The sequence below is a fragment of the Schistocerca gregaria genome, chromosome 2, assembly GCF_023897955.1.
Source record: "Schistocerca gregaria isolate iqSchGreg1 chromosome 2, iqSchGreg1.2, whole genome shotgun sequence".
Classification (NCBI taxonomy): domain Eukaryota; kingdom Metazoa; phylum Arthropoda; class Insecta; order Orthoptera; family Acrididae; genus Schistocerca; species Schistocerca gregaria.
This window is the reverse complement of record NC_064921.1, coordinates 92,905,791-92,929,487: the sequence shown is the minus strand read 5'-3', so window position 1 is coordinate 92,929,487 and position 23,697 is coordinate 92,905,791. Positions and strand designations below refer to the sequence as shown.

Below are 23,697 nucleotides of genomic sequence, written 5' to 3'. Positions count from 1 at the left end.
ACGCCTCCGTCCAGCGGAAAGGCATCGCTGGCTCCGGCCAACAGCAGCAGCAACAGCAGCATCAGCAACATGAGGCTCCTGTGGCTAGCGGTGCTCGTGGTGGCCGTGGCGCTAGGGGGCGCCCAAGCCGGGATCGGCGACGTACCGGGTAAGTCACCTGCCTCGGAGTGCACATAACACCTTCTCGTACGATTTCTTCTCCCATAAACTCCTTCCGAGTTTAATGGCAAGTCGTCCGCCAAAATGGAATGCAATTAAAAAATTAACTAACGTTTCGAATCAAGGACCACAGCGCTGTAGATGGTAACTGCACTTGTATTGAAACGATTTTATTTTAATTCATTTCGTAAAAGGCACGTCAGTGGATTCTCATCAGTTGAGTGCACAAAACTTTTCTTTAGTAAGTCCTAAATGCAACTACAAATCGGGATAAAAAATTAAATAAATCAGCCCTTACAATCATAGCTCCGTGAGGTCCAGATGATGATTCCTGATTAAAGCTTTAATGTTATTTCACCTCACCCGATAGACATCACAGCATTTCCCTCACTTCAATCATAGGCATTCACATCCGTCTGCTGAAAGTACTAAACTGTGATTGCGAATTCCATTAGGAAGGAAACCAGAAGATTTACAAAATGGAAGAGTAAACTAACGTTAAATATATCTAACAGTTCTAACAATAGATCTGTCTCTTCCAGAGGTCATTAGCAGTGTTGATTCTCCCCCTTTTCCTCTTTTTTTGTCTTCAATTGCGTCACTACGAATCTGTGTTGACACCACAGTCACTTTCGTCATTTATGTCTTGCTCTCTTCTTAGATTTGACACACATCAGTTAATGTCTGCTTTCCTGGGATGGAAGCCTTATACTTTGGCTTCTGTTTCATCTCCCAAATCTACTTGTTTCAACACCTCTCTGACATTCGTGACTTTACTTTCTCTGGGCTACCAGTTGCTCTGTATTGTCTTTTGTGATTTTGAAATAAGCCCAGCGTTATTTTCTCTGACGTCATAATGAATTTTGATGTTTAACTTCTAAATTTTTCCATTGCAACTTTATAATTCTGGCCTTCCATAACAGATAAAACTGAACCGAAGTTTGAAAGTTTCAGTTCGTAACACAAAAGTTTCTATCTGCTTAGTGGGCAGAGTCGTGTCACTGTTTGTAATGTAAACGGTCCAATTCCGTTTGATCAGAGTATTGTTGTCTAACCTGCTAACCTTAGGTCGTTCTGAGTAAACAAGACTGAACTATGACTAAATAAGACTGGCAGGTATACTCGGACCAGTCTCTCGCTGTGCAATTTCGTAATTGATACGCAGAGAAGTTTCACTATAATTTATTGTACCATGTACCGTTCTTGTTCGTCGAGACCAGTCAGCACTGAAGAGCTTCTACAGTCTTCGCGAGCTTAAGGCAATCTTGTTCTTATAGTCATTATTTGTTCTACTACGTCGGTACAATTTTATAACCCTGCCTCCTATTCGTATCTTCTACATACGTTTATCTTTACAGTCTTTATTACCCATTACAATCAGTACCCAATACTGCGCCGTTCATTATCAAATTTATTATTATTCCGTGACTTAGCAAATGTAGTACCAAGTTATTGGTTTTTGTAGTAGATTTTTGCCAGAAGACTCTTCACCTTCTGTTTAATTTTAGCTATTCGTTTCAGACTTTATTTGAACATACATCTTTCGCATCTGACCACTGTTTATGCTTCTTTGCTATGATGCCCCCCAAAAAACTGATTTCCAATGAGGGTCTCATGTCTGACATCACTAAATTTGTTCTTTTGAACATGGCTGTTCTTTGGGTGATCAGCCACAACTTCAGTGCTGAATTCATTCATTTTTACTTTTCTGCTTAACTTTTAAGCTGATTCTAAGCCTATATAAGTATTTTTACTGTTTAGCTTGAGAGGACTATTAAATCACCACAAATGTGCACTGCAAAGGTAGTAATTGAAAATTCGAAAACATAGATCTCACAATGGAATGAGTATAATACTTCTCATGTTTACTACGTTCTGCACAAGAAAAATCGTAATAAATTGTCACCTATACCTTCAGTTGCTCTTTCTTTCGTCTGTTCTTCATCTCATCTACATTCTTGAAACTTTTTCTTCTTGCTCCCACTTCATGCCTTTTTTTTTTTTCTTTTCCTTAACTTGTGTGTTAGGCAGTAACGTTGTCACAAAGCTTGTCGGTCATTATGCAGAGAGTGCGAACATTCGATAGCATAGAACTCGCTATGGAAAGAGTAGAATACTTCTCATGTTTACTGTGTACAGCAGAAGAATCGTAATAAATTGTCAGCTATTCCTTCAGTTGTTCTTTCCTTTGTCTTCATCTCACCTACCTACCTTGCTCCTTGCTCCCTCTTCATATTTTTTTTTATTTTTTTTCGTTATCTTCAGTTACAATGTCATAAAGCTTGTCGATCATTATGCAGAGAGTGAAGACCATCCCCTGATTCAAGAGGTAGTGTGGTTTGGGTCGTAGATCGGATGTTGTCGTCCTGTAACGCAGGCCAGCGAGTCTGACCGCTTTTCTGCTTGTTTTGCGCAGCGGACAAGCCCTTCCTGATGAAGCAGCGGGAGGTCCTACGACTGTTCAACAAGGTCCACGAGCCCAACCGCTACAAGGAACAGGTCGAGCTGGGAAATGCCTATGAGCCTCTCAACAGCCTGCCTCGCTACAGGGTAAGCTCTCGTATCTGTCTTCCTATAATATAAATTTAACTGTCTCTCTCACATACTACAGTGTGAGTCTTGTAGTAGCTATCTGTGGAGAGCAGAGCCACTAGTGAATCATACGGACTTCTAGTATTCCTACATCTCAAACCCATATGCCAAATTAGAGAATCAGAAGAACTGGTGACTTCGACGAGGTCGACGGTTCTGTGCAAGAAGCAAGTGGATGTATCCTTTTAGACGATGTTCTCATGGGAACTTCGCTCGTACTGTTCAAATACTTACGAATGTCCATCCTCATAAGTTGGCTCGCGGTCTCGGGTGCGTTAAAATCACTATGAAAATAGCTTACTTGGTAGACTATGTAGGGACATATTCCACTATACGTGCTTTCCGTTAACAGGCAAGATCAAAGTCTAACACCTCGCTGATATCAGAGTCACTAGACCACTAGCTCTGTCGGACGAGAATGAGAAAATAGGGCCTTGGCTGTTCTATGAGACTACCCGGTATTTGTTTGAAATGATGTAGAGAAGCATCAGTTAGCGTGGTCGGAGGGTTAAACGAATGTCTGTCCAGTGCATTACCAACAGTGTAAATTTGGTAAGAGCGCACGCTAATACTGGTAAACATCAACTGCCAGGAAATCTTCGTAGCGGCATTATTTCGAGCGACATGAAATAAATTACTTGAACATTGCAGGAAAAAATTATTCGAGTACGTGAAAGCTAGGATCTCTTCTTGCTTCAGGACCATTAAATTGAAAGGATAAGAGGGAAGATGCGTTCGTCGTACTTTTAACAAACAACAAAGCAAGTGACCGTGTCAGAGACAAATATTTCGTGATTAAATAGATAAATTCTCCCATAGGGGAAAAATAAGAAAGGCATCAGTCTGAGTCAGGAAGAGATAAGATACATAACCTGACACTCGCCCATTACAGATGTGTATAGAGGCGTATGTGAGGTCTCATTTTGCGTTTAGCTTGCGAGGTAAGGTAAAGTTCCAGATTCTGGCTTTAAATGGGCCAGTCATGACCGACCAACCGCCATATCATCCTTTACCGACGGTATCATCGGATGTGGTATAGAGGGCCATGTGGTCAAAACACCGCTTCCCACTCGTCCTCGGCTTTCTTGACATTGGAGCCCCTACTAATCGATCGAAAAGCTCCAATTGAGCTCGGGAGGCTGACTGCACCCCGTATCAGTCCTTCCACCAAGAAAAAACCCCTGGCTGTACCGGGAATCGAAGCTGGTTTCTCCCCACGGCATTCGGCTACTGGCTTAGGTTGCGAGAAATCGTAATATTGCTGTCTGCCTTTTGTGGAGTTTTGTAGCTTCTCTCGCGATTGTACTATGATTTGTAATCTATAGTGTTACAGGTGATAGGAATTCGTATATGTTTGTCCACTGATCCTGGAGTTTTTATACCAGTCATAAGGTTACATCTTCAACTACCGAGAATTCTTCCGGGTTGTATGCCCGTGGTCCAAGGAACACTTCTATCCCTGACGTTTCGTCCAGAAATATGCTGGACATCTTCGGTTGTGCTGAGTCTTGCCGACTCAATACAACCAAGAGCACCTCCGATGATGTCCAGCATAATTTTGGACGAAACGTCAGGGATAGAAGAGTTCCATGGACCACGGGCATACAACCCAGAAGAATTCTCGGCAGCCAAAACATCCGGTCGTGAAAGCCTTCATTGTATGATTACATCTTCAACTCTCAGGGTAACTACCCGGCGTTTACCCTGCATATTACATTTCCTCATTCTCTACTTGCGTGACTCGAAGGTAAAGCCTGCCAAAATAAGCAAATCGGTTTTTCGGAAGTTAAGCGTATTGCAAAATCTTGTACGAGAATGCTTGTAGTGTTTGCCGGTGAGGAATATTTGTGCAGATGCTTGTTTGTCTCAAGTTACTGAGGGTGGGGTGTTGTGATCTGCCGCCCGCAGAACCCGGCGCCAGTGAAGCAGCTGGTGCGCCTGTACCGCGCCGGTTCGCTGCTGCCGCGCGGCGCCATCTTCACGCTGTTCGACGACACGCACCGCGAGCAGATGATCCTGCTGTTCGAGTCGCTGCTGTACGCCAACGACTGGGAGACGTTCCTGCGCACGGCGGCGTGGGCGCGCGACCGCGTCAACGAGGGCCAGTTCGTGTACGCCCTGTGCGTGGCCGTGCTGCACCGCGAGGACACGCGCGGCGTCGTGCTGCCGCCGCCCTACGAGATCTACCCCCACCTCTTCGTCAACTCCGAGGTCATCCACGCCGCCTACAAGGCCAAGATGAGGCAGGAGCCCGCCGTCGTGCACATGAACTTCACAGGTCAGTCGCCCCGACGACAAGGGCCAACCCAAGGCATAAAAAGTACCCCAGCTATTCTCCTACGTTCCAGTTTTTCAGGCTTACTTGGACGTAAATACCTGTAACGTTGCTCCCGGAGATATTTCACGCAGCAAGCACCTTTAGTTACGTTAAAATCTCACCTCTTATGTATTATTTCACGCTGAAATCGTTATTTGTACGAGGGCTGTCCAGAAAGTAAGTTACGATTGATCGCGAAATGAAAATCACAGTGAAAATCAGAAATGTTTCGTTTGTAACAGTTAACTACACCTTCTCTGCGTAGTCGCCGTTGTGACTCAGACATTCGTCGTAGCGTTGTACCAACTTTCTACTGCCTTCATCATAGAAGGCAGCCGCCAGTGCTTTCCGCCAATTCTCTACGCTGGCCTAAAGCTCGTTGTCTGTGCCAAAATGTTGTCTCCATAGGCAGCGGTTCGTTTGAGCAGAGATGAAACTTAGTGGGAGACAATTACGGGCTGTATTGTGGGTAACCAAACATTTCCAATTGAAACGATGCAGGAATATCTTAGGTGCCCCTGCAGAATGAGGCTGAGAATTGTCTTGAAGAAGAAACCGCACGACAGTTATGTAATGTTGATTGCATAGCTTGAGGGGAAAATTCTCATCAGGCCCTCGTACTTTGCGGGAGAAACTATTTTCTATAACATCTTTACGCGCTCACTACGAGCTCAGGAATGAAAAGAGCGACATAATTCTACCTAGAGTCATACTAGAGACACTGCCCAATACATCTTTGCAAAGCTTTATCGGATTTTCATAGTCGTTTCGATTTCGCGACCGATCGTAACATACTTTCTGGATAGCCCTCGTATGTTAAAAATGCTTCAAATACTAAAGTAAAGCGACGTTTCGGTGGTGTTCCAACGGCCTTCCTCAGAGCAAAGACTAATCAGCAATTTTTTTTTACTTGAATTACTTGAAGAAGCACAGCAACTAGCCACTTTGTATAGTTCTTTATTTACACCAAGATGCGTTTCAGGCTTTCGTATATCCCTCAGTGGCGAAATACATATACATCTTCGTCACTTAAAGATGGGTGAGATTCGGAAACGAGTGTTGGCATAATAAAGCTATAGAAAAAATGGCTGATTGCTATATTTTTACAGCTAATTCAATCCACAGACAAGGAGCTCAGTCACCATTATCAGGTGACTTTCTTTCTTTATTTCTTCCTCTCACTCTTCTAAGACTTACGTCCTCAACTTGGAGTGCTGTTTTTCTGTTTATGCGTGTTTGAACTTTTCTCCCTCTGGTAATCACCACAGACCTTCCGCTTACATTTTTTTACTAACGGAGTCACGAAGTAATGCACCACACTCGTAGAAACGGCAGAAACCCACAAGCTGACGATAACTTCGAAATACACTGTAGAAGTACGTGGCTGTTGGGGGGCATTTAGGTAGCACACAACTACATAAAGCAATCATTTTAAAAACAGCTTTACACAGTGATCAGATCACTTTAAAGGAACAAATAACTATTCGTGCTACAATATGTCAAATACTGTTCTCAAAACGTCTGCCATTACGATTAATAACAACAGGTTATAGCACATTACTACCAAAAAATTGTATGTCACCACTTTATTTACAACCGTAAATCACATAACCTCTGCCGTCCCTGTACGTATTTATACTCCTTTAAGGAATTTATTGATGGCAGTATTCACTCAGTTAGAAGAAACTACAGCGTTCAGTTAGTGAAAGTAAGACGAAAAATCGATGTACGCTACGATGGGACTTGCTTAACATTGATGACAAATGTGTGCGTTATAAGCAGACTTCATTTTCTATAAGCTACTTATTTGAACTGAAAAAAGAAATTGAGTGCTAGATCGCAAGTATTTAAAAGCAAGTTGAAAGCTTACCTTCAGGCACAGTCCTTATATTACACGCGGGACTTTCTCACAGTAGATGTATTTTAAAAGAAGAAAATTGATGTGTTCCATATTAAACACAATATGTGACCATTGTTCGTCGATCTGCAATAATCCGTTTACGCGCCAAGACAGCTACTGGTAGCCTGTAAACAGGAATCTGTCACTGCACGTTAGTACATATGTGACTAGTGATGGGCTAATGAACATGAGTGTCTACAGACTATGTTGTTTTATGACATATGGATGTGTGTGCTCGCACTATGAACAGCGTCACCAAAGTATTTAATATTAATGACAAGGGCACATAAATCTGACAGCTCATTTTAGGTTGACATGGCCTAATAGCCATATGATCTTCACTTGATAATGGCCTAAGGTCGAAATTGCAATCGTGAAATAATGGAAGAGTTTCAGTCAGTGGCGTAAACATGATGTCTTTTATGAAGTTCTACATGACTGTGAATCCAAGGTTTATGAAGTGCATCCCTGTAAGTCTGAACTGGCTGTGTTCGTCTACCCTAGAGGCCAGTAAAATAAAATAAACCTTGCAATATTATAGGAACGATCCGCAACCCGGAGCAGCGCGTGGCCTACCTGGGAGAGGACTTGGGGATGAACTCGCACCACTCGCAGTGGCACATGGACTTCCCGTTCTGGTGGAAGGAGGACGAGTACGGCATCAGGAAGGAGCGCAAGGGCGAGCTCTTCTACTACATGCACCACCAGCTGATCGCCCGCTTCGACCTCGAGCGCCTGTCCAACGACCTGCCCTTCGTCGAGCCCCTCTACTGGACGGAGCGCATCAAGGACGGCTTCTACCCGCAGACCACCTACCGCGTCGGAGGGGAGTTCCCCGCCAGGCCCGACAACTTCGCCTTCCACGACCTGCAGAACATCAAGGTCCAGCAGATGATCGACTACACGCGACGCGTCCGCGAGTGCATCTCCCAGCAGGCCGTGATCACGGTAGGTGTGGTCAGCCGCGCAAGTCCACGGTTCGCCTGTACTGGCTGCATAGGTTCCAGTCACACTTGCATATAGTTGCTCCTACATTTGATGGAATCATAGGACTGACTCAAGTCCCGACAGTTTGATTCTCAATTACCAATACATTATCTTACCCTCATAACAAACCTTGTTCGACATCTGTATTCTGTAGAGTACGGTGAAGTGTTCGGCAGAGCGTACTTCCAACCATACCATTTATTAGGGCTCCTTCCAGTCCTTTAGTGTACGGAATTTGGGAAAACTGATTGCTCAATTGCTCTGTAGTCAGTATAATCTGACCTTCATAAACTCTTAGCAACTATCTTCAAGTTCTTGCCAGTCCAAGATTCTGAGCATCTCCATAATGCTCCCTCTTGGGTCAAAGAAACCTGTGACCACTCATGGTGCTTCCCTTCTTTCTAAACGTTTAATATCATATGTCAGCCCTATTTTCTGTCGGTCGCACAAACTTCAGCAACTGTCTCGCACAAATGTGTTGTAAGCAATATCTTTTGTAGATTAACTGCATTTTCCCAGATTCATAACCGAGCGAGGTGGCGCAGTGGTTAGACCCTGACTGGTATTCGGGAAGACGACGCTTCAATCCCGCGTCCGGCCATCCTGATTTAGGTTTTCCGTGATTTCCCTAAATCACACCAGGCAAATGCTGTCATGGTTCCTCTGAAAGGGCACTGCCGACTTCCTTCCCAGTCCTTTCCTAATCGGATGAGACCGATGACCTCGCTGTCTGACTTCTTCCCCAAACACCCCAACCCAGATTCATACCAGTCAAACGATGTCTGCCACCTGCTTTACAACGACTGGAGCCTACGTGATCATTCCATTTCATATCTCTACATATTATTTCACCCATGTATCAAGTATCAGTCTTCTGATTGTAATTCGGACTCATTGGTATTGTATTCATGTGTTACTAAAATGTTTCGTTTTGTGGACTGCACAGTTTAATATTACACACATTAACATCTAGTAGTTAATCTTTGCACCAATTTATACACGGTCTTTTTCAGACAGTACTTCATTATAAACAAACCCATAATATACAAAAATAATATTCCTTGGTAGCTTATTAACACACAAGATGACTAACGAGGAACCAACAAACTCTCCTAGGGTACGTTTGAAATTACATATACGTCTGCACATGCCTGCGTATCCAAGATGACATTCTGCGTCCTCCTCCCAAGAAACCCCCAGTACAGTTGCAAATTTAGTTTTATAGCACACATGATCGTATTTTCGTTAAGCATCGGTGTGGTATTGAGTCAGTTGCTTGTCGGTAATCAAGAAGAACGGCTAAAACCACGCTGCTTTCAACCAGTACTTTCAGAGTGTAAAGTGAGATATATGTAAGCTGGATTTTGCATTTGTGTCGCATTGGGTAGTTCGGAACCGTGAGCAATCTTCAGTGAACATAATCGAGGAGAGAATCCTCATTTGTTGGTCTTGTACTGTCTAGTTCTCCACTCCGTTATTCACATTCATTAGGCACTCCTGGACAGTTCCATGATAAGACAACATCATAACACAGCTATCAGGTACCTTTGGCGTTGGATAACAATGTACGACAGCCACCTGCTACCTCAGAGGTGAGGAACTATATATTCGCTTACGCGCTCTGTGAACAAGTTTTCTGTGAACGAGTTTATCCTTACAATCTTCTGCTAACAGCTCATATTTCGTTGTACGCTTAAGGCTTGAAAACGGGAATTTAGCAGAGCACGTTACATTATCTGCCGTCGCAGTGATCGCTTGTACAAAATCGTCCATGCTTCCCAAGAACACTTCAGTTCCGATAACAGTACTTTTAACCTCCTGCTTTGTGAGGGTATACTGTTACACGAAACTGGCCGTTCACAGCCTGATTAAATGACGAATTACGGAAATTTAGGTAGCCTATTGTGAAAACAACATCTTTTCACTACGCAAACTTGTTTCGGCACATTGTGCTATCTTTAGTGAGTATTATTTTTGAGGTATTAATCTCTAAAATCTTAGGACTTCCTTATGGTTGTGGTTCTCGTGTCCATAGTAATGTGTTGCAACAATACACCCAGTAATACGCTACACGTTTTTAAAGAACAACACTCGCAAAATAAAACATTGAACTTCACAAAACCCATACGATAATATTGAGTCTGTCAATACTGCACCACTTGGTCCGATGATATTGTGCTGTGCAATAGCCTCATGTTCCTTATTTTCTCCGAGTACTGCAGCAGATTTATTTAAAATCTCATTTTCATGTATAACTGTAGTTTAGGGGTTCTTTTTTGTGGCTCTTGAATATAGTTTAATTGAATGTTGCACCCAATTAGTTATAGAAAAGTAGTCATAAATCTGCTGTCTAAACGTAAAGTTACTCTGGTTGGTCAATTTTCAACTTCTAAACAGCCACAAACGCGACAGTTGATTGCTGCGTCTATCACACCGCTACTGATGCAGAGCGTGATTCACTTTTGTTTTCTGCTCTGTCCCGCAGGAAACCGGCGACCTGTACAACATCAGCAGCCCGGAGGGCATCAACGTCCTTGGAGAACTGATTGAGCCGTCCACCGGATCGAAGCACCGAGAGTACTACGGCGCGCTCCACAACTACGGCCACATTATGCTGGGACAGATCACAGACCCCAAGCGCAAGTTCAACGTGAGTATCCCACATCTGCTCGTCAACAAGTCTTACGCACTCTCCACAACTCAGTACGGCTTTGCAGCAAACACGAGTGAGAACTAAATGTTAAACAACTCAGTAGTCTTCCAATTGTCTTGAAATGTTTGTTCGATTTCTGACAACACATCTACCACATGTCAGAATCAAAATTGTGATTCTCCTAAATTTGCTTGCCCAAACGAGGCAATTGTGTCACCGATTACGGCCGGTGCTTATCTACCCTTGAATCCTGAATAGGTCTTTGTGCTATAGAACTACGGGCAGGGTAAAAAGATAGTTCTGCAAAGATGCCAAAAGTCTACTTTTCTGACATTGCACGAATTGGTATCACAAACATAGATATATGCAGAAATGCTACACACTGAACTAAAAAGGTAATGAGTGAGTGTATGCTACATCTTGACTATCACAGAAGGATAATATACCGGTATAAGTTTGAAATTCCCGAGAAAGCTTTTCAAATGTAGTCAGGTTCTTGCATTGAATTCAGGACGGTTCTACAGGGTGCAACTGCAACTGAATAAGTAGGGCATTACCACCAAGTAACTACGGTGTTAGTTGTCATGTGTGGATAGCGACTAGAGATTTTCTTCTATACTGAATTTTTCAGCTAAAACAAGGTATAAATGATATATTTCAGACAAACTTGTAATTGGACAAACTTTCTACAAAGAGAATTAGAATAGGTTTCCTAATTCCAAATACAATCATCGTTAAACTGCAGCATACAAAAGCCATAGAAAAGTTATAGGGAATATGTGTAACCAGTATCACGGAAAACCAGTCCAAAGTAACAAATTTCACTTGTTTTATTCACTCGATGAGCAGTTTTGGGCCGGGGCTCATTTTCATATCATCGTAACATAGTTAAAAATTGTATTTCCAGAAATGCAAAAACCATTTTTGACTACGGATGATTTGAAAATGAGCCCTGGCCCAAAACCAGTCATAGCTTTAATTAAAAAAAGTGAAGTTTGCAGCTTTGGACTGGTTTTTCGTTGTACTGATCAACAGAAGTTGCTGACCCGCAGCTATTCCAGCATGCTGGAAGTTTTTAGACATGTGTAGCAATGCGAATGTGGAAGGGCTAGAAATAAGTCAAGTGCAAAAAGAGGATATCAGGATTTGCACTTCAGAATCAGTGTTCTGTGTGTCATCAACAAGACGAGAATAGTGAAAGCAGAAATAAAATTGGTAAGAAGTCGATACCATTGTCTCGAAAAATGGTGACAAATGATTAGAACGAAATTGACATTAATCGTAACGAAATAAGCAACACAGCGGCAGACTTCTACTCTTAAGACCTCTGAGATGCCACTAATGATGCCTCTCTGTCCGTTTGCAGATGCCACCTGGAGTGATGGAACACTTCGAAACCGCCACCAGGGACCCCGCCTTCTTCCGGCTGCACAAGTACATCGACAACCTCTTCTACGAGCACAAGGACCTGCTGCCACGCTACACCTCGGAGGAGGTACAGTACTCTGCTGCTATCCTGCCCAGCGCTTAACCTACCTCATCTGTTGCAAATTCCGCTCCTAAGTACTTCGTAATTCCCAAAACGCACTCATCGACCAATCAAACAGAAGCTTTCTCTGCAAAACAGTTCGATATTCAGCACAGATGACAGCAAAACATAAATAAGACATTGCATGATTTTTGCGTTCTAGAGTGGAGGTACTCAAGTCTTCTTGTTATATCTGTGTAAGCCTTTCCCATCTGTATTTATCTTTAGCGGCAACTACATAGCGTATTAAACAACGTATCACTTGGTCGTTTTCCCATTTGATTCAAAGCACGTAAAGAGCAGGGCCGGAGGCCGAGGGTTGGAGAGTGCCTGTATGTTAAGTGCAATCAGCTCTGATAGTTGCCAATAATCATAGCAGTGTTTTCAAAGGTCTTGGAAGTTTCTGACGATTGACCTTTGTAGTGACTATAAAGGAGACAGCTAATGTTATTAATGTTATTTCTAAACGAAGGAAGGGGGAGCGGGGTGAAGGCACAGGTTAATGTACAACGTAATAATAGGATTACTCTGATGCTTTACAATGCCGACTAAGCTGTGACAGGGTTACACTGACCCTTTGCCGTATTGACCAGGTTCTTCTATAAATGTACCACCTTCGCCAGACTGTAGAAGTCATGCTCTCTTCCAAATCTGTCGCATCCGCATGCCTTTCGTGACCTGCCTGCAATGTCAGACAACCACATTTACGTTCTTGGGGTAACTATTTAATTGTTGATTGTACAAGTCATACTCTCTTCCATGACTATCGTATCCGCATGGCTTCCATGGCCCGCCTAAAATATCAAACAAGCGCTTACGTCCTTGGCACACCTATTCAATAGTTCACGATGATTATACATGCAAATTTTATAACGAGTTATACCCCACATCTCTGCTTTATGCAGCCAGATACAGAGGTAGCTGAGTGTGTTTTTCGTTAACTATCTATCTGTCACTTTATTTCTTAGATTTCTTAACTGCTCCTGATTACTTTCTCTGTACAAGGAGCTACACATTCGTTACCTTTTTGTAGTACCACGGTGTCATTATTTTACATTTATTGTGTATATTTGTCATGTATACCTGTATTAATAATTTAATACTTGGAACGTGTTTGAAATATTTGCATTAAGTAGGTGTGTATCAGCGTCTGGGAGACTACAGACTTCCATATACCTCCATTATTACCAGTTGCATCGCTTTTATCGCTATTGACAGATGCTTTTCTTAACTTCGGTAAACCCAGTGTACTCAGGCCATGGACAGGACTTTCCCTCATTTCTATTAGTCTTGATCTGTGCAGCATCGCAACATTCGTCTCTGGCATCCAGTATGCCGAGCGAGAGTATTTCCGGTCACTGCTCCGTCTTCATCATTTGGTGTCCCCACCCCAAACCGGAAAAATGTTTCGAGTCACACGCGTCCTCCCCACCAGCTGACCATTTCACACTGCTGCATATTAATACCTCCACTAATGTGTTTTTACACTCTGTCCTCCCTATTGAGGACAGTATCAACTGGTCGTTCCCTAGACGCAGAAATTCAGTCCAGCCCGTATATTTTCCCCATCTTCTCGAGGCGCTGATCCACCCCCAAAAGGTAATCACCAACTCATAAGAACAGGGGACATCATCATAAACCTTACTGCTCATTTCTGTATGTGTTGGCTAAATCTCGACATTTGGGCACTGCGAAGCTGTCGCTCACACGCGGCCCTATTCCCACAGCTCGAGCTGCCCGGCACGTCCATCGAGGAAGTCCAGATCGACCCGCTGGAGACGTTCTTCGAGTACTTCGACGTGGACCTGCTGAACGCCCTGGACGACACGGAGGAACTGCCCGACGTCAGCATCCACGCCCGCGTGCGCCGCCTCAACCACAAGCCGTTCGTCTTCAGCGTCAAGGTCAACAGCGAGGCCGAGCGACTGGTCACCGTGCGCGTCTTCCTCGGACCCAAGTACGACTGGTTCGGCCAGGAGATCCCCATCAACGAGAAGAGGCACTACATCGTCGAGATCGACAAGTTCGTCGCCAAAGGTAGCCAACACCAACTATCAGCGTACACGGGGGAGGTACCTAAGCCTCTACACTTGTTACGAAATGCCGTTCAATCTTAACGCAATGATATATGACGTCATCTGCATCAAAATTACTATTGCGTGCGCTCTGTCAGTCAACATAGTTTCGCCAGGAAATCGCGATGTCTGCACTTACACGTATGCTCTGAAGAGCACTGTGGAGTACATGGTAAAGGATACTTACCACTATAAAACGTGTTAGGGTTTCTTCCCGTTGCAGTCGCGCATGATGCGAGAAAGTCCTGTCTCTGTGGCCCATACTGAAGTGGATGGCCTTTGTGTAATCGTATATCCTTCGCTTGAAATGTTGCATGTAGTTAGCGTCAAATAAAGCACCTGCCGATACACCTTTCTCAGGCTCTCGTGTGAGCCACACGAACTGGTGGCCATTGGTGCTGGTCTTCTTTGTATTGGTTCAGCATCCCACTTAGTCCTAATTCATATGGGTTCCACACACTTGAGCAACATGCCGCATAAGTGTTGCACCGACATTCTCCGTCGTAGGATCGACTGACCCTGTGGGATAATTCTCTACTTCATTTCCGCAGAAATTGCTACACCCAAGTTTTTATAGCAACTGAGTGATTATAGCTGTGAATTATTGATATTCCAGTCCTGAGGATATTACTTTTCTTGATGTGCATTTAAAAGACGAAGCCAGTTTTTGCACCATTTTGAAATTTTCTCAAATACGTATATCATGGTGTTCATCACAGCGCAGTATTTATCGTGGTATAATTTTGTTCCGAACTTTCGGTGAAAATAAAAGACTTGAAGGTACCAAACATAAGAAAGTTTGCATAGTTTCGCGTAGTCAAATTATACAAATAACCATCCGAGGTGAGCCCAATGAATCACAAACAAAAGCCTAGACTGGCTGTATCGGTAAATATATCGATAAACGGCAATAAATTAGTAAAACATCACAATTAAAAGATAACATAAGCAAATGAAACTCATAATTTTAAAACCATTTACTGTCTTCTCTATTACTTCACTAAGAGTTCCTCGTCTCGTGTTTACTTCGATTAACACTTCTATGCTGAACCGCCGTGGTTGATGTATAAAGCTATTCAGAGCTGTTTCGTACGTAACTGCTCGCGACGTCTTCAGTATTTGGTAGTTGCTGCTTAATCTGTGTAGGTGTCTCCCGCAGATGGAGCCGAAACATCAGTCAATAATGTATCACCTCCTCATTGTTATTTTGGATTTACATCTTTTTACAGACACTGAATCATAAACATCTCATCTAGGAAATGTTGGCCAATTAAAAAGGAGGTTGTTGCTGTTAACGTTGCTAAGCTATTTATTGTTTAGAGCATTTTCATGGAACTTGTCATATACAGTATGTTCAAATTATCTGAAGCAGTGAAATATCTCGAAAACTGCACAAACAATTTACAGCTACGATTTGTTCGCCGTAGATGGGGACATTCAGTGATGTAAAACTCGGCCCTCCACCCCACCGCGTTTGCGGGGGCGGAGCGGCAAATTTTAATGTTTTTGGATCCTGTAAGTAGTTTTCGGGGTACTTCAATGCCCCTTCAGATAAACTGAACACCCCTATATGGCTGAGATGGATAGACTGATGCGACCTTTTGGTTGGCCTGTGTGTTTACAGTTAACGCCGGCAAGACCATCATCACCCGCAAGTCCAGCGAGTCCAGCGTCACCATCCCTGACCGCGAGACCACCAAGGTGCTCACCCAGAGGGTGGAGGACGCCATTGCCGGCAAGACCCAGCTCACCGTCAACAAGGTACGCCGCCAACTCCTCCAGAAATCGCCCTTCTAGCGTCATTCGAGATTATGGCTAACGGATCAACAGGTTCGTGGTCATAGGACACCCAAAATCGTTTGTGACTCTTCAGGCATGAGGTCTATTGACTTCGTGGTAAATATTATGGCGATTTAGATCACAGACCTGCCAAAGGCGTTTGGGACCGTATTTATTGTATTTATACTCGAATCAACTAAACGGCTGTGTTCTTTTTTATCTGAACTTGTAACTTATTTAGTGGAAGCATGGACGATTCAGATCTTGAACTCTCTGAGGTCTGAACCCTGCCACTACTGAACGTGTAACCAGTGCCTTAACTAATCACATCAGCTCGCTCGGTCAAAAGGACCGAGAGAAATCCGTGAAGGGTCAGCACAGATATGCGCCGCTCTTCTGCAACGCTGCATTAGGTGCGTCTGAATTTCGAACCCTGTGCTCCTGGTTCAGTTGACGGTGCAGCAGTTATACGATTCCACAATGCGACACCTTTATTGTGTCAGAACCGGGGAGGATTAAGACTTTAATTCACTACAGAAGTACAGACCACAGCCTGTGACAACTTATGAGCTGCGAGGTTCACACTTTGCACTTATGTTAAACGTTCCGGGCAGTGGCAAGAGCCACTCAGCCCAGTTCACAGGAGGTAACTTTTCATAAATGACGATACTTTGTCTACTTATACTTCCTTATGTAGAATGTTTTTCCTGAAATTTCCACAGTTTTGGCAAGACTAGTATACTATTGAGGTCGGTCTCCAAGACGAAACGATTATACAAACTGCCAGAAGGAAAACGGGTCCCGATCAAGACGAGCAATAAGCTATTCCTTGAATGGGAGGCCGCTACAACTTTCACCCAGTGACACCACTCAAAGGCCGTAGAAGAACAAATATGGTGTCCAGTGCAGTATGGTCTTAATCACCAGCTGAGAAATTAGGTCACTGTTCTGTTATAGTTAGGGCCGTAATATTTTAGCTGAGCTGGGAAGTGTGACAACTCGGCCATCCTGTGTGATACTCATGTTTTTTTTTTTGAGTCGTACCCTAGTTCACAGCCTTGGTCTACACCCTACAGCCTTGAACACTTTGTAATACTTCTTTGTCGCAGATACATGTTAAGAAATTTAATAACGGTTGTTGTTGTTTCTTTACAGGACGTACGTCACTGCGGATACCCAGACCGCCTGCTGCTGCCCAAGGGCCGACGTGACGGAATGCCCTTCACGTTGTTCGTCGTCCTCACCGACTACGAGAAGGACAAGGTGAGTTTCCACCTGTTGTTGTTGTCGCCTTCAGACCGAAAATTGATTTCATGCAGTTCTCCACGTTCGTCCATCCAGCGCAAGCCTACTCATTTCTGTATAACTACTGCAACCTTCCGTCCACTGGAACCTTCTTACCCTAGTCAAGCACTGGTCTTCTTCTATAATTTTTATCACCTCCACACTACATTCCGATAGCAAACCGTTCGACCCATGATGTAGAAAGATGTAGCCTATCAACATATCCCTGCTTTCAGTCAGATTGTGCCACAAATTTTATTCTTTTCAGTTCGATTCAGGATCTTTTCCACAGATGCGCTATCTACCCATCTAATCTTCAACGCTATTCTGTAGCATCTCACTTCAAAAGGTTCCATTGTCCACACTACTGCTTATCACTCACGCATCACTTTCACTGTCCACCCAGCTGCTTGTCATTCTCCTTTCATTTTCGTAAAATACTACATCATAGACTAATACATTCAGAAAAGGCTTCGTAACAATTAAATTTTTTCTAAATTAAATTATAAGTAAACTCCATCCGAACAAACCTCCGAAGCTCCAACAGTACCTTCAGACCGCCGTATCATACTCAGCCGACAGGTGTTACTGGATGCGGATATGGTGGGGCAAGTGATCAGTACACCGCTCTCCTTGCCGTTGTCAGCTTTCGTGACCGGAGCTGCTACCTCGTAGTGAATTAGTTCCTCAATCTGCCTCACAAGGTACGAGCGCTGCCTTCTTGCGCTCGGCAAACCCAGATGGTAACCCATCCAAGTGCTACCAAAACCCGACGGTGCTTAACTTCGCGAACGGGTGTTACCGGTGTAACAAGGTTGTTAGCACTTAGATTTTAATACGTACCAATTCTGCCTCTTTTTCAGAAACACCTTTCTAGATATTACCGGTTTTCAATTTATATGCCCTCTTCCTCAGTCATCTCGTTCTGCTGCAGAATTCGTGTACTACTTTTAGTGTTTCATTTCATGCTCTAATCGCTTGTTTTAATTCTACCTCATTCCGTTAACTTTGTTTTAATTTTGTTGATATCCATCTTAAAACCACTTATCAAGACACTACCTATTCCGCTCAACTCCTCAACCATGTTCTTCCTTGTCTCTGACGGGATTGCGATGCACCCATCAAACCTCAAAGTTTTTGTTTTTCTGCCCAATCTTTAATCCCGTTTCTTTACTGTTTTTCCAATTTACAGATAGAATAATACGGAGGATATTCTAAGCCCCTGTCTCACTCGCTTCTCAGCTGTTGCCCCCCTTTCATGTTCTTTTACTCTTGTTACTGTATGACCCTCTACCACGTACTCAGTTTTCTTTTTGTTTATTTTTAAACTCCAGTTGTTATTTTCCTCAAACAGCTTCTACTGCACACAGCTAGAGTGCCGCTCTGTCTTCGGCACTTATCACATGGTGCACAGCTGATAGGGGACAGTATGGTTTATGATCGCCCGCGGACATTATCATCGGGTTTTATCTGCTTCTGCGTGACTTTAAAAAATCTCCCATATCAATTATAAATAGCACAGGAGTCAGTGGACAGTCCTCTCGAAGCCCTTTGTAAATGCGGAAGTTCTCTGATTACACAGTACCCTCTATCACTGAACGACTCTATTATATAAGGTATTAAGCTTGGTTTGTCGTACATCTCGGTCTAAGTTAACTACAGTTTGTGACTAGCCACAGTACGGTTGCAGCGCAGACAAAGACGACAGAACGATTAGCTTTCATTGCTTCTCTTAGGCCTCAAGTTAGAACAGAGTCGACACAGGACGCAGAGCTGCCCCGATGCTATCCTTGTGCAAACACGGAGCAGTTCTGCCGTGTACATTGCGCTCCCGCCGACTGTTTCTCCAGCATAAACGTGTTTGAGCTGGCGGGCGGCTCCCTTCGGGGCTTAACTGCCCGCACATTGGCACCCTCCCAGCGCTGGGACTAAACCACCCCCGCACTGCTGCTGCGTGCTCCTGTTGCACGCTTGTGTGCTTTCGTGTCCGTAGCCTCAGCGTACCTAAAGCAGCTTGTAGTCGCGACACTTAATGAGAATTAATCTCGTACTGTGAAATCGATAAGTCATTAGGCCTAAGTGCCAATAGCCTTAAGTGACATTAAAAAAAAGTATCTAGATAATGCTAACGGTAACACGGTGGAGCAGGGCTTTATATACCTTTCTACGTTAATAACTTTGACGAGTGATGGACTAAACTAAGTAACTTCGTGCTTTGTTAATATATAGCTAAATATAGGAGTAATTTCGAATCAACTCCAACCTACCAGAGATGCGTAGTACGCTTACTGAAATCTTGTAATGGCATACGATTGTCCCTCACTGCGACACGGAAGAGCGAATGCTAGAATTCAGAGTAGAACTTAAGATTGGTATTTTCAGACAGGTCCTTTATTTAGTGTTTAACGCAAGAAGAACCTTTCTTAAAAGAATCGACTTCTCCGTAGGCTCACAGAATTTCGTGGTTTGTTTTCAGTGTCTGTCTACGGTCTGGGCACAGTAGTAGATTTTACGAAAAGTGGACTTCCAGTGGAAGAAATAACCAGCAGTTTGTCTGTGTTTAGTGCAACACGAAAATCGTTCTAATCAAACTTCACAGTGGGACTCTGCCATCATATTTTCGTACCTGTCATTGCATACAGTGACTCCTAAATGAACTCTGAAACACTAGCAGTACAGTCTGCTGTCTAAGAGAAGCTAAATGTGTGCATGTGGTCGAAGTTCATCACATGTACAACATACAGTAACTATTAATGGAGGATGAGCTTACAAAAAATCACAAAACAAATTCTCTGAATTCTAAACAACAGCGTTGTCGATAGCCCCGATAAATATATAGAGTGCTAGGTAAGAAGGATTCCGAATCTACAGAGAAAAGGGCAAAACTAAATTGTCAAGTGACATGTCATTCGCCATAGATGACTCGCCTGCGCCACTCTGTAATGAAAAACAACTTCTTCCATGAGTTAAGCCGTTATATGAAGTAGGCGGTACAGAGTGCCGAGGAAGTGAAGGCAAATACAATGAATGCTCGCCTACGACACAACACCGCACATTCGGGCAGTGTTGTTAGCCACACTGATTCCATACGATGGCCGAGTGTTCAAATTAGACCGAATTATTTTGAGTGGCATATACCAATCTTTCAGTCGAACCGGATGTATACCTATCTTTCAGTCGAACCGCAGACGAGTAGTAGTTCGTTTTCATTCCTAGTTCGATAGAGTACCTCCTCATTTTTCGTCATCCAATCAACCCACCTAACCTTTCTGCATCAGCACATTTCTGATGCTTCTATTCTCTGAACTGTTTATTACCCACTTACAATTTCCACATGAGGCTACCTTGAGAAAAGATTGCCTGACACTTAAATTTATATCCGATAGTAACATTTTTTTCATAAATAGTTTTGGTGCAATTGCCAGTCTCCATTTTCCATCTTCACTGCTTTGGTCACTGTCGGTTAGTGCTTCCCAAACAGCAAAATTCTTGTACTACGTACTTTAAATGTCTGATTGTGTTATCTCAGGCATTATCTTATTTCCACAGCATCCTAGTATAATTCGACTAAATTACATTACCCTTGATCGTGGGGGGTGGCGCAGTGATTACCACATTGGACTCGCATTCACGAGGACGACGGTTCAAACCCGCGTCCGACCATACTAATTCAGGTTTTCCGTAATTTTCCCAAACCGGTTCAGGCAAATTCCGGGATGGTTCCTTTGAAAGGGCACATCCAACTTCCTTCCCCATCGTATCTTCATCCGATTGGACCGATGGCCTCACTATTTGGTCCCTTTCCCCATATCAACCAACTAACCATTACCCTTGTTTTCTTGTTACTATATTCGTTCCGTAACCTGTTTCCACGATACTAATCATTCCAACAGCTCAGCTTCCAAGTCCCTCGCCGTATATCATGTAATTACAATCCCACTGGCCAATATTAATTTCTTTGGTCTCCCTAAATTTTGAATCAATTTCCATATTTCTCCTTGCTTTCGAAATGTGGTGCTACAGAAGAATGCTGAAGATTAGATGGGTAGATCACATAACTAATGAGGAAGTATTGAATAGGACTGGGGTGAAGAGACGTTTGTGGCACAACTTGACCAGAAAAAGGGATAGGTTGGTAGGACATGTTCGGAGGCATCAAGGCATCACCAATTTAGTATTGGAGGGCATCGTGGAGGGTAAAAATCGTAGAGGGAGACCAAGAGATGACTACACTACGCAGATTCAGAAGGATGTAGGTTGCAGTGGGTATTGGGAGATGAAGAGGCTTGCACAGGATAGAGTAGCATGGAGAGGTGCATCAAACCAGTCTCAGGACTGAAGACAACAACAACATAATGGAATCCAGACGGTGCTAAATTTCAAGTCTGTGCACTTTCATTTCAGGAGTCAGCATCCAGGGTACCCATCGTGCACAGATATTCCGATAGCCAAGCACTGTCACGCCCCATTTTGTAGGACCGAATTTCTGTGCAGCATTTTACCGTATTTTATCCATTACTTTTGTTCACCACCTCGTGGTCTGTTTTGGACGGCGACGTTCGCTGACCACGTGCTGTGTGTGCCCGCAGGTGAACGACCTCCCCTTCGACTACGACTACGGCGGCTCTGTGAGCTACTGCGGCACCCTGGGCCACCGCTACCCAGACGCTAAACCCATGGGCTTCCCCTTCGACCGCCGCATCGACCAGGACAGCTTCTTCACGAAGAACATCTACCAGCGCGACGTCACCATCACGTTCAAGGGCAGCGTCTGAGCCACACCGCCTCCGCCCAACACGCCGCAGGACGCCTGACTCGGAGCAAGGAGACCAGCATCCTCAAAGCATTCCTCAAACACTCGGACGACAGCAATCTGCACCACTGCTGCTGGAGTCAGATGTCCAGATACTCGGCGTCTCAACGCGAGAATGAATCTCAGTCTGCTGCGTACCGGACCAACGACTTTGTATCACTTATCTAAACTTGTTATGAATAAAAATTAATTTTGCTGTATATTTCGTTGAAGCACGCTCTACAGTTATTCTGACGCCTTTCCCTCAGTCTAGTAACCCTTACACGTATCTTACAGTATAAATTCATATTTCCAGTTACCTCTCATGTCAACGCAAAATGTAAAGGATACATCAATCATTGCCTTGCTCTGAACATCTTAACGCTTTTCTAATGGTACTCAACAGCGAATACTACCTTCAGAAACAGTCTTACCTCTCGACATGGAATGAGATTTCATATACATATAAAGCAATATAAAAACTCACAGTAATGAGAATACGTTCCAGTATCCAGCGACAAGTAGCTAAACTTTCACTTTAACAGGAACCGCCACCGATGCATTAACTGCGAAAACGCGTTGTTTATAATGGTACCTGGTAGCAAAGATGCATACCCAGCAAAGAAATAGCTCACTAAGAAGTATCTAATTCTTCGAGATTCAGAGACACATCATACGACTCGAAGATGCTTGGATCAAACTCGTCCAGTTCATATCATACAATTTAATGGGGATTTCGCTTACATCACTTCATATCATATCACAGAAGAAATGCTTTTGTTCATCGTAGATCTACGTAATGCATTAGACTGAAAGAGTCTCAATTGGTTATAAAATTCCTTTCAGTGAATAAGGCAGTCATCAGGCGAAACCCAAAATCGTCTTTCAATGATACAAAAGTCAGCAACTACAGGTCGAGACAGTTTCTAACAGACACTAGAGCGCAATTTCAACGCACAGAAATCGTCCTAAATGAATGTAATGTCAGATATACCTCAATTAAATGTGACAGAACCACATTCCTAAAAAATGTGTAGATAGTAATCAGACAAAAAACCATAGGATTCTTTAAAAATGCATGTTGTTCCTTTTTTGACACCAACATGTCTTCTATCTAGATGCCACCCACTAATATCCTCAACCTTTTTACGCCTCTACGTAGTCAGAGTTGCAGGTATCTTCGATGATAACTGTTCAACATTATACTTTATGACAAACCTTTCATTTCGCCAGTGTCTAGTTAACAGGTTGTGGTTGTCATATGTGGTAAAGACTTTCCGTAAGTTTGTAGTGTGTCTTAACTTTTTTCCTATATTTATTCTATTTATATATTTATTCACTTCCTTGATCACACCATAGGACCATTATATACAGAAGTACACGTTCTTGAATTTTCATGATGGACAACTTGTTTTTCTATCTCTTTTTTTTCTGATCTGAACGTTAATTAAGTTCACATTGTCAATAAAACTGTTTTCCCTTCTCTTTGTTCTTCTACTACCACCACTTTAATATTTAGATAGCAAATCTCTCATTTTCCTTTGGCACCTCTGTCCACCATCAATCGCGTCTTCCTTTATCGTGACCGAAAGACAGCCTTTTCCCAGTTATCTTGACTAGTTTACAAGTAA

General features: G+C 43.3%; 1 protein-coding gene and 1 long non-coding RNA gene across 2 annotated transcripts in view; one reads left to right on the top strand and one right to left on the bottom strand.

The window, feature by feature from the left end:
* Positions 1 to 11: 11 nt before the first annotated feature.
* Positions 12 to 22,289, top strand: LOC126336411 (hemocyanin A chain-like). Its single transcript, XM_050000104.1, has 10 exons — positions 12 to 148; positions 2,576 to 2,709; positions 4,660 to 5,029; positions 7,510 to 7,916; positions 10,441 to 10,605; positions 11,975 to 12,103; positions 13,864 to 14,173; positions 15,836 to 15,972; positions 17,146 to 17,253; positions 21,864 to 22,289. Exons 1-10 carry the CDS (start codon positions 70 to 72, stop codon positions 22,047 to 22,049), a joined length of 2,025 nt encoding a protein of 674 aa, XP_049856061.1. The 5' UTR covers positions 12 to 69; the 3' UTR covers positions 22,050 to 22,289.
* LOC126336412 (uncharacterized) overlaps positions 1,224 to 23,697 on the bottom strand; it is a 66,577-nt gene continuing 44,103 nt past the window's right edge. Inside the window, exon 2 of the long non-coding RNA XR_007564956.1 lies at positions 1,224 to 2,370. This is a non-coding gene — a long non-coding RNA (uncharacterized LOC126336412). The remainder of the gene's footprint in view (positions 2,371 to 23,697) is intronic.

Bases quoted from the DNA above. Each gene is read 5' to 3' on its own strand.
- LOC126336411 (XM_050000104.1), top strand. From the start codon at position 70: ATGAGGCTCCTGTGGCTAGCGGTGCTCGTGGTGGCCGTGGCGCTAGGG. The intron at 5,030-7,509 runs GTCAGTCGCCCC...GCAATATTATAG, and splicing joins CGTGCACATGAACTTCACAG to GAACGATCCGCAACCCGGAG. The intron at 7,917-10,440 runs GTAGGTGTGGTC...TCTGTCCCGCAG, and splicing joins CCCAGCAGGCCGTGATCACG to GAAACCGGCGACCTGTACAA.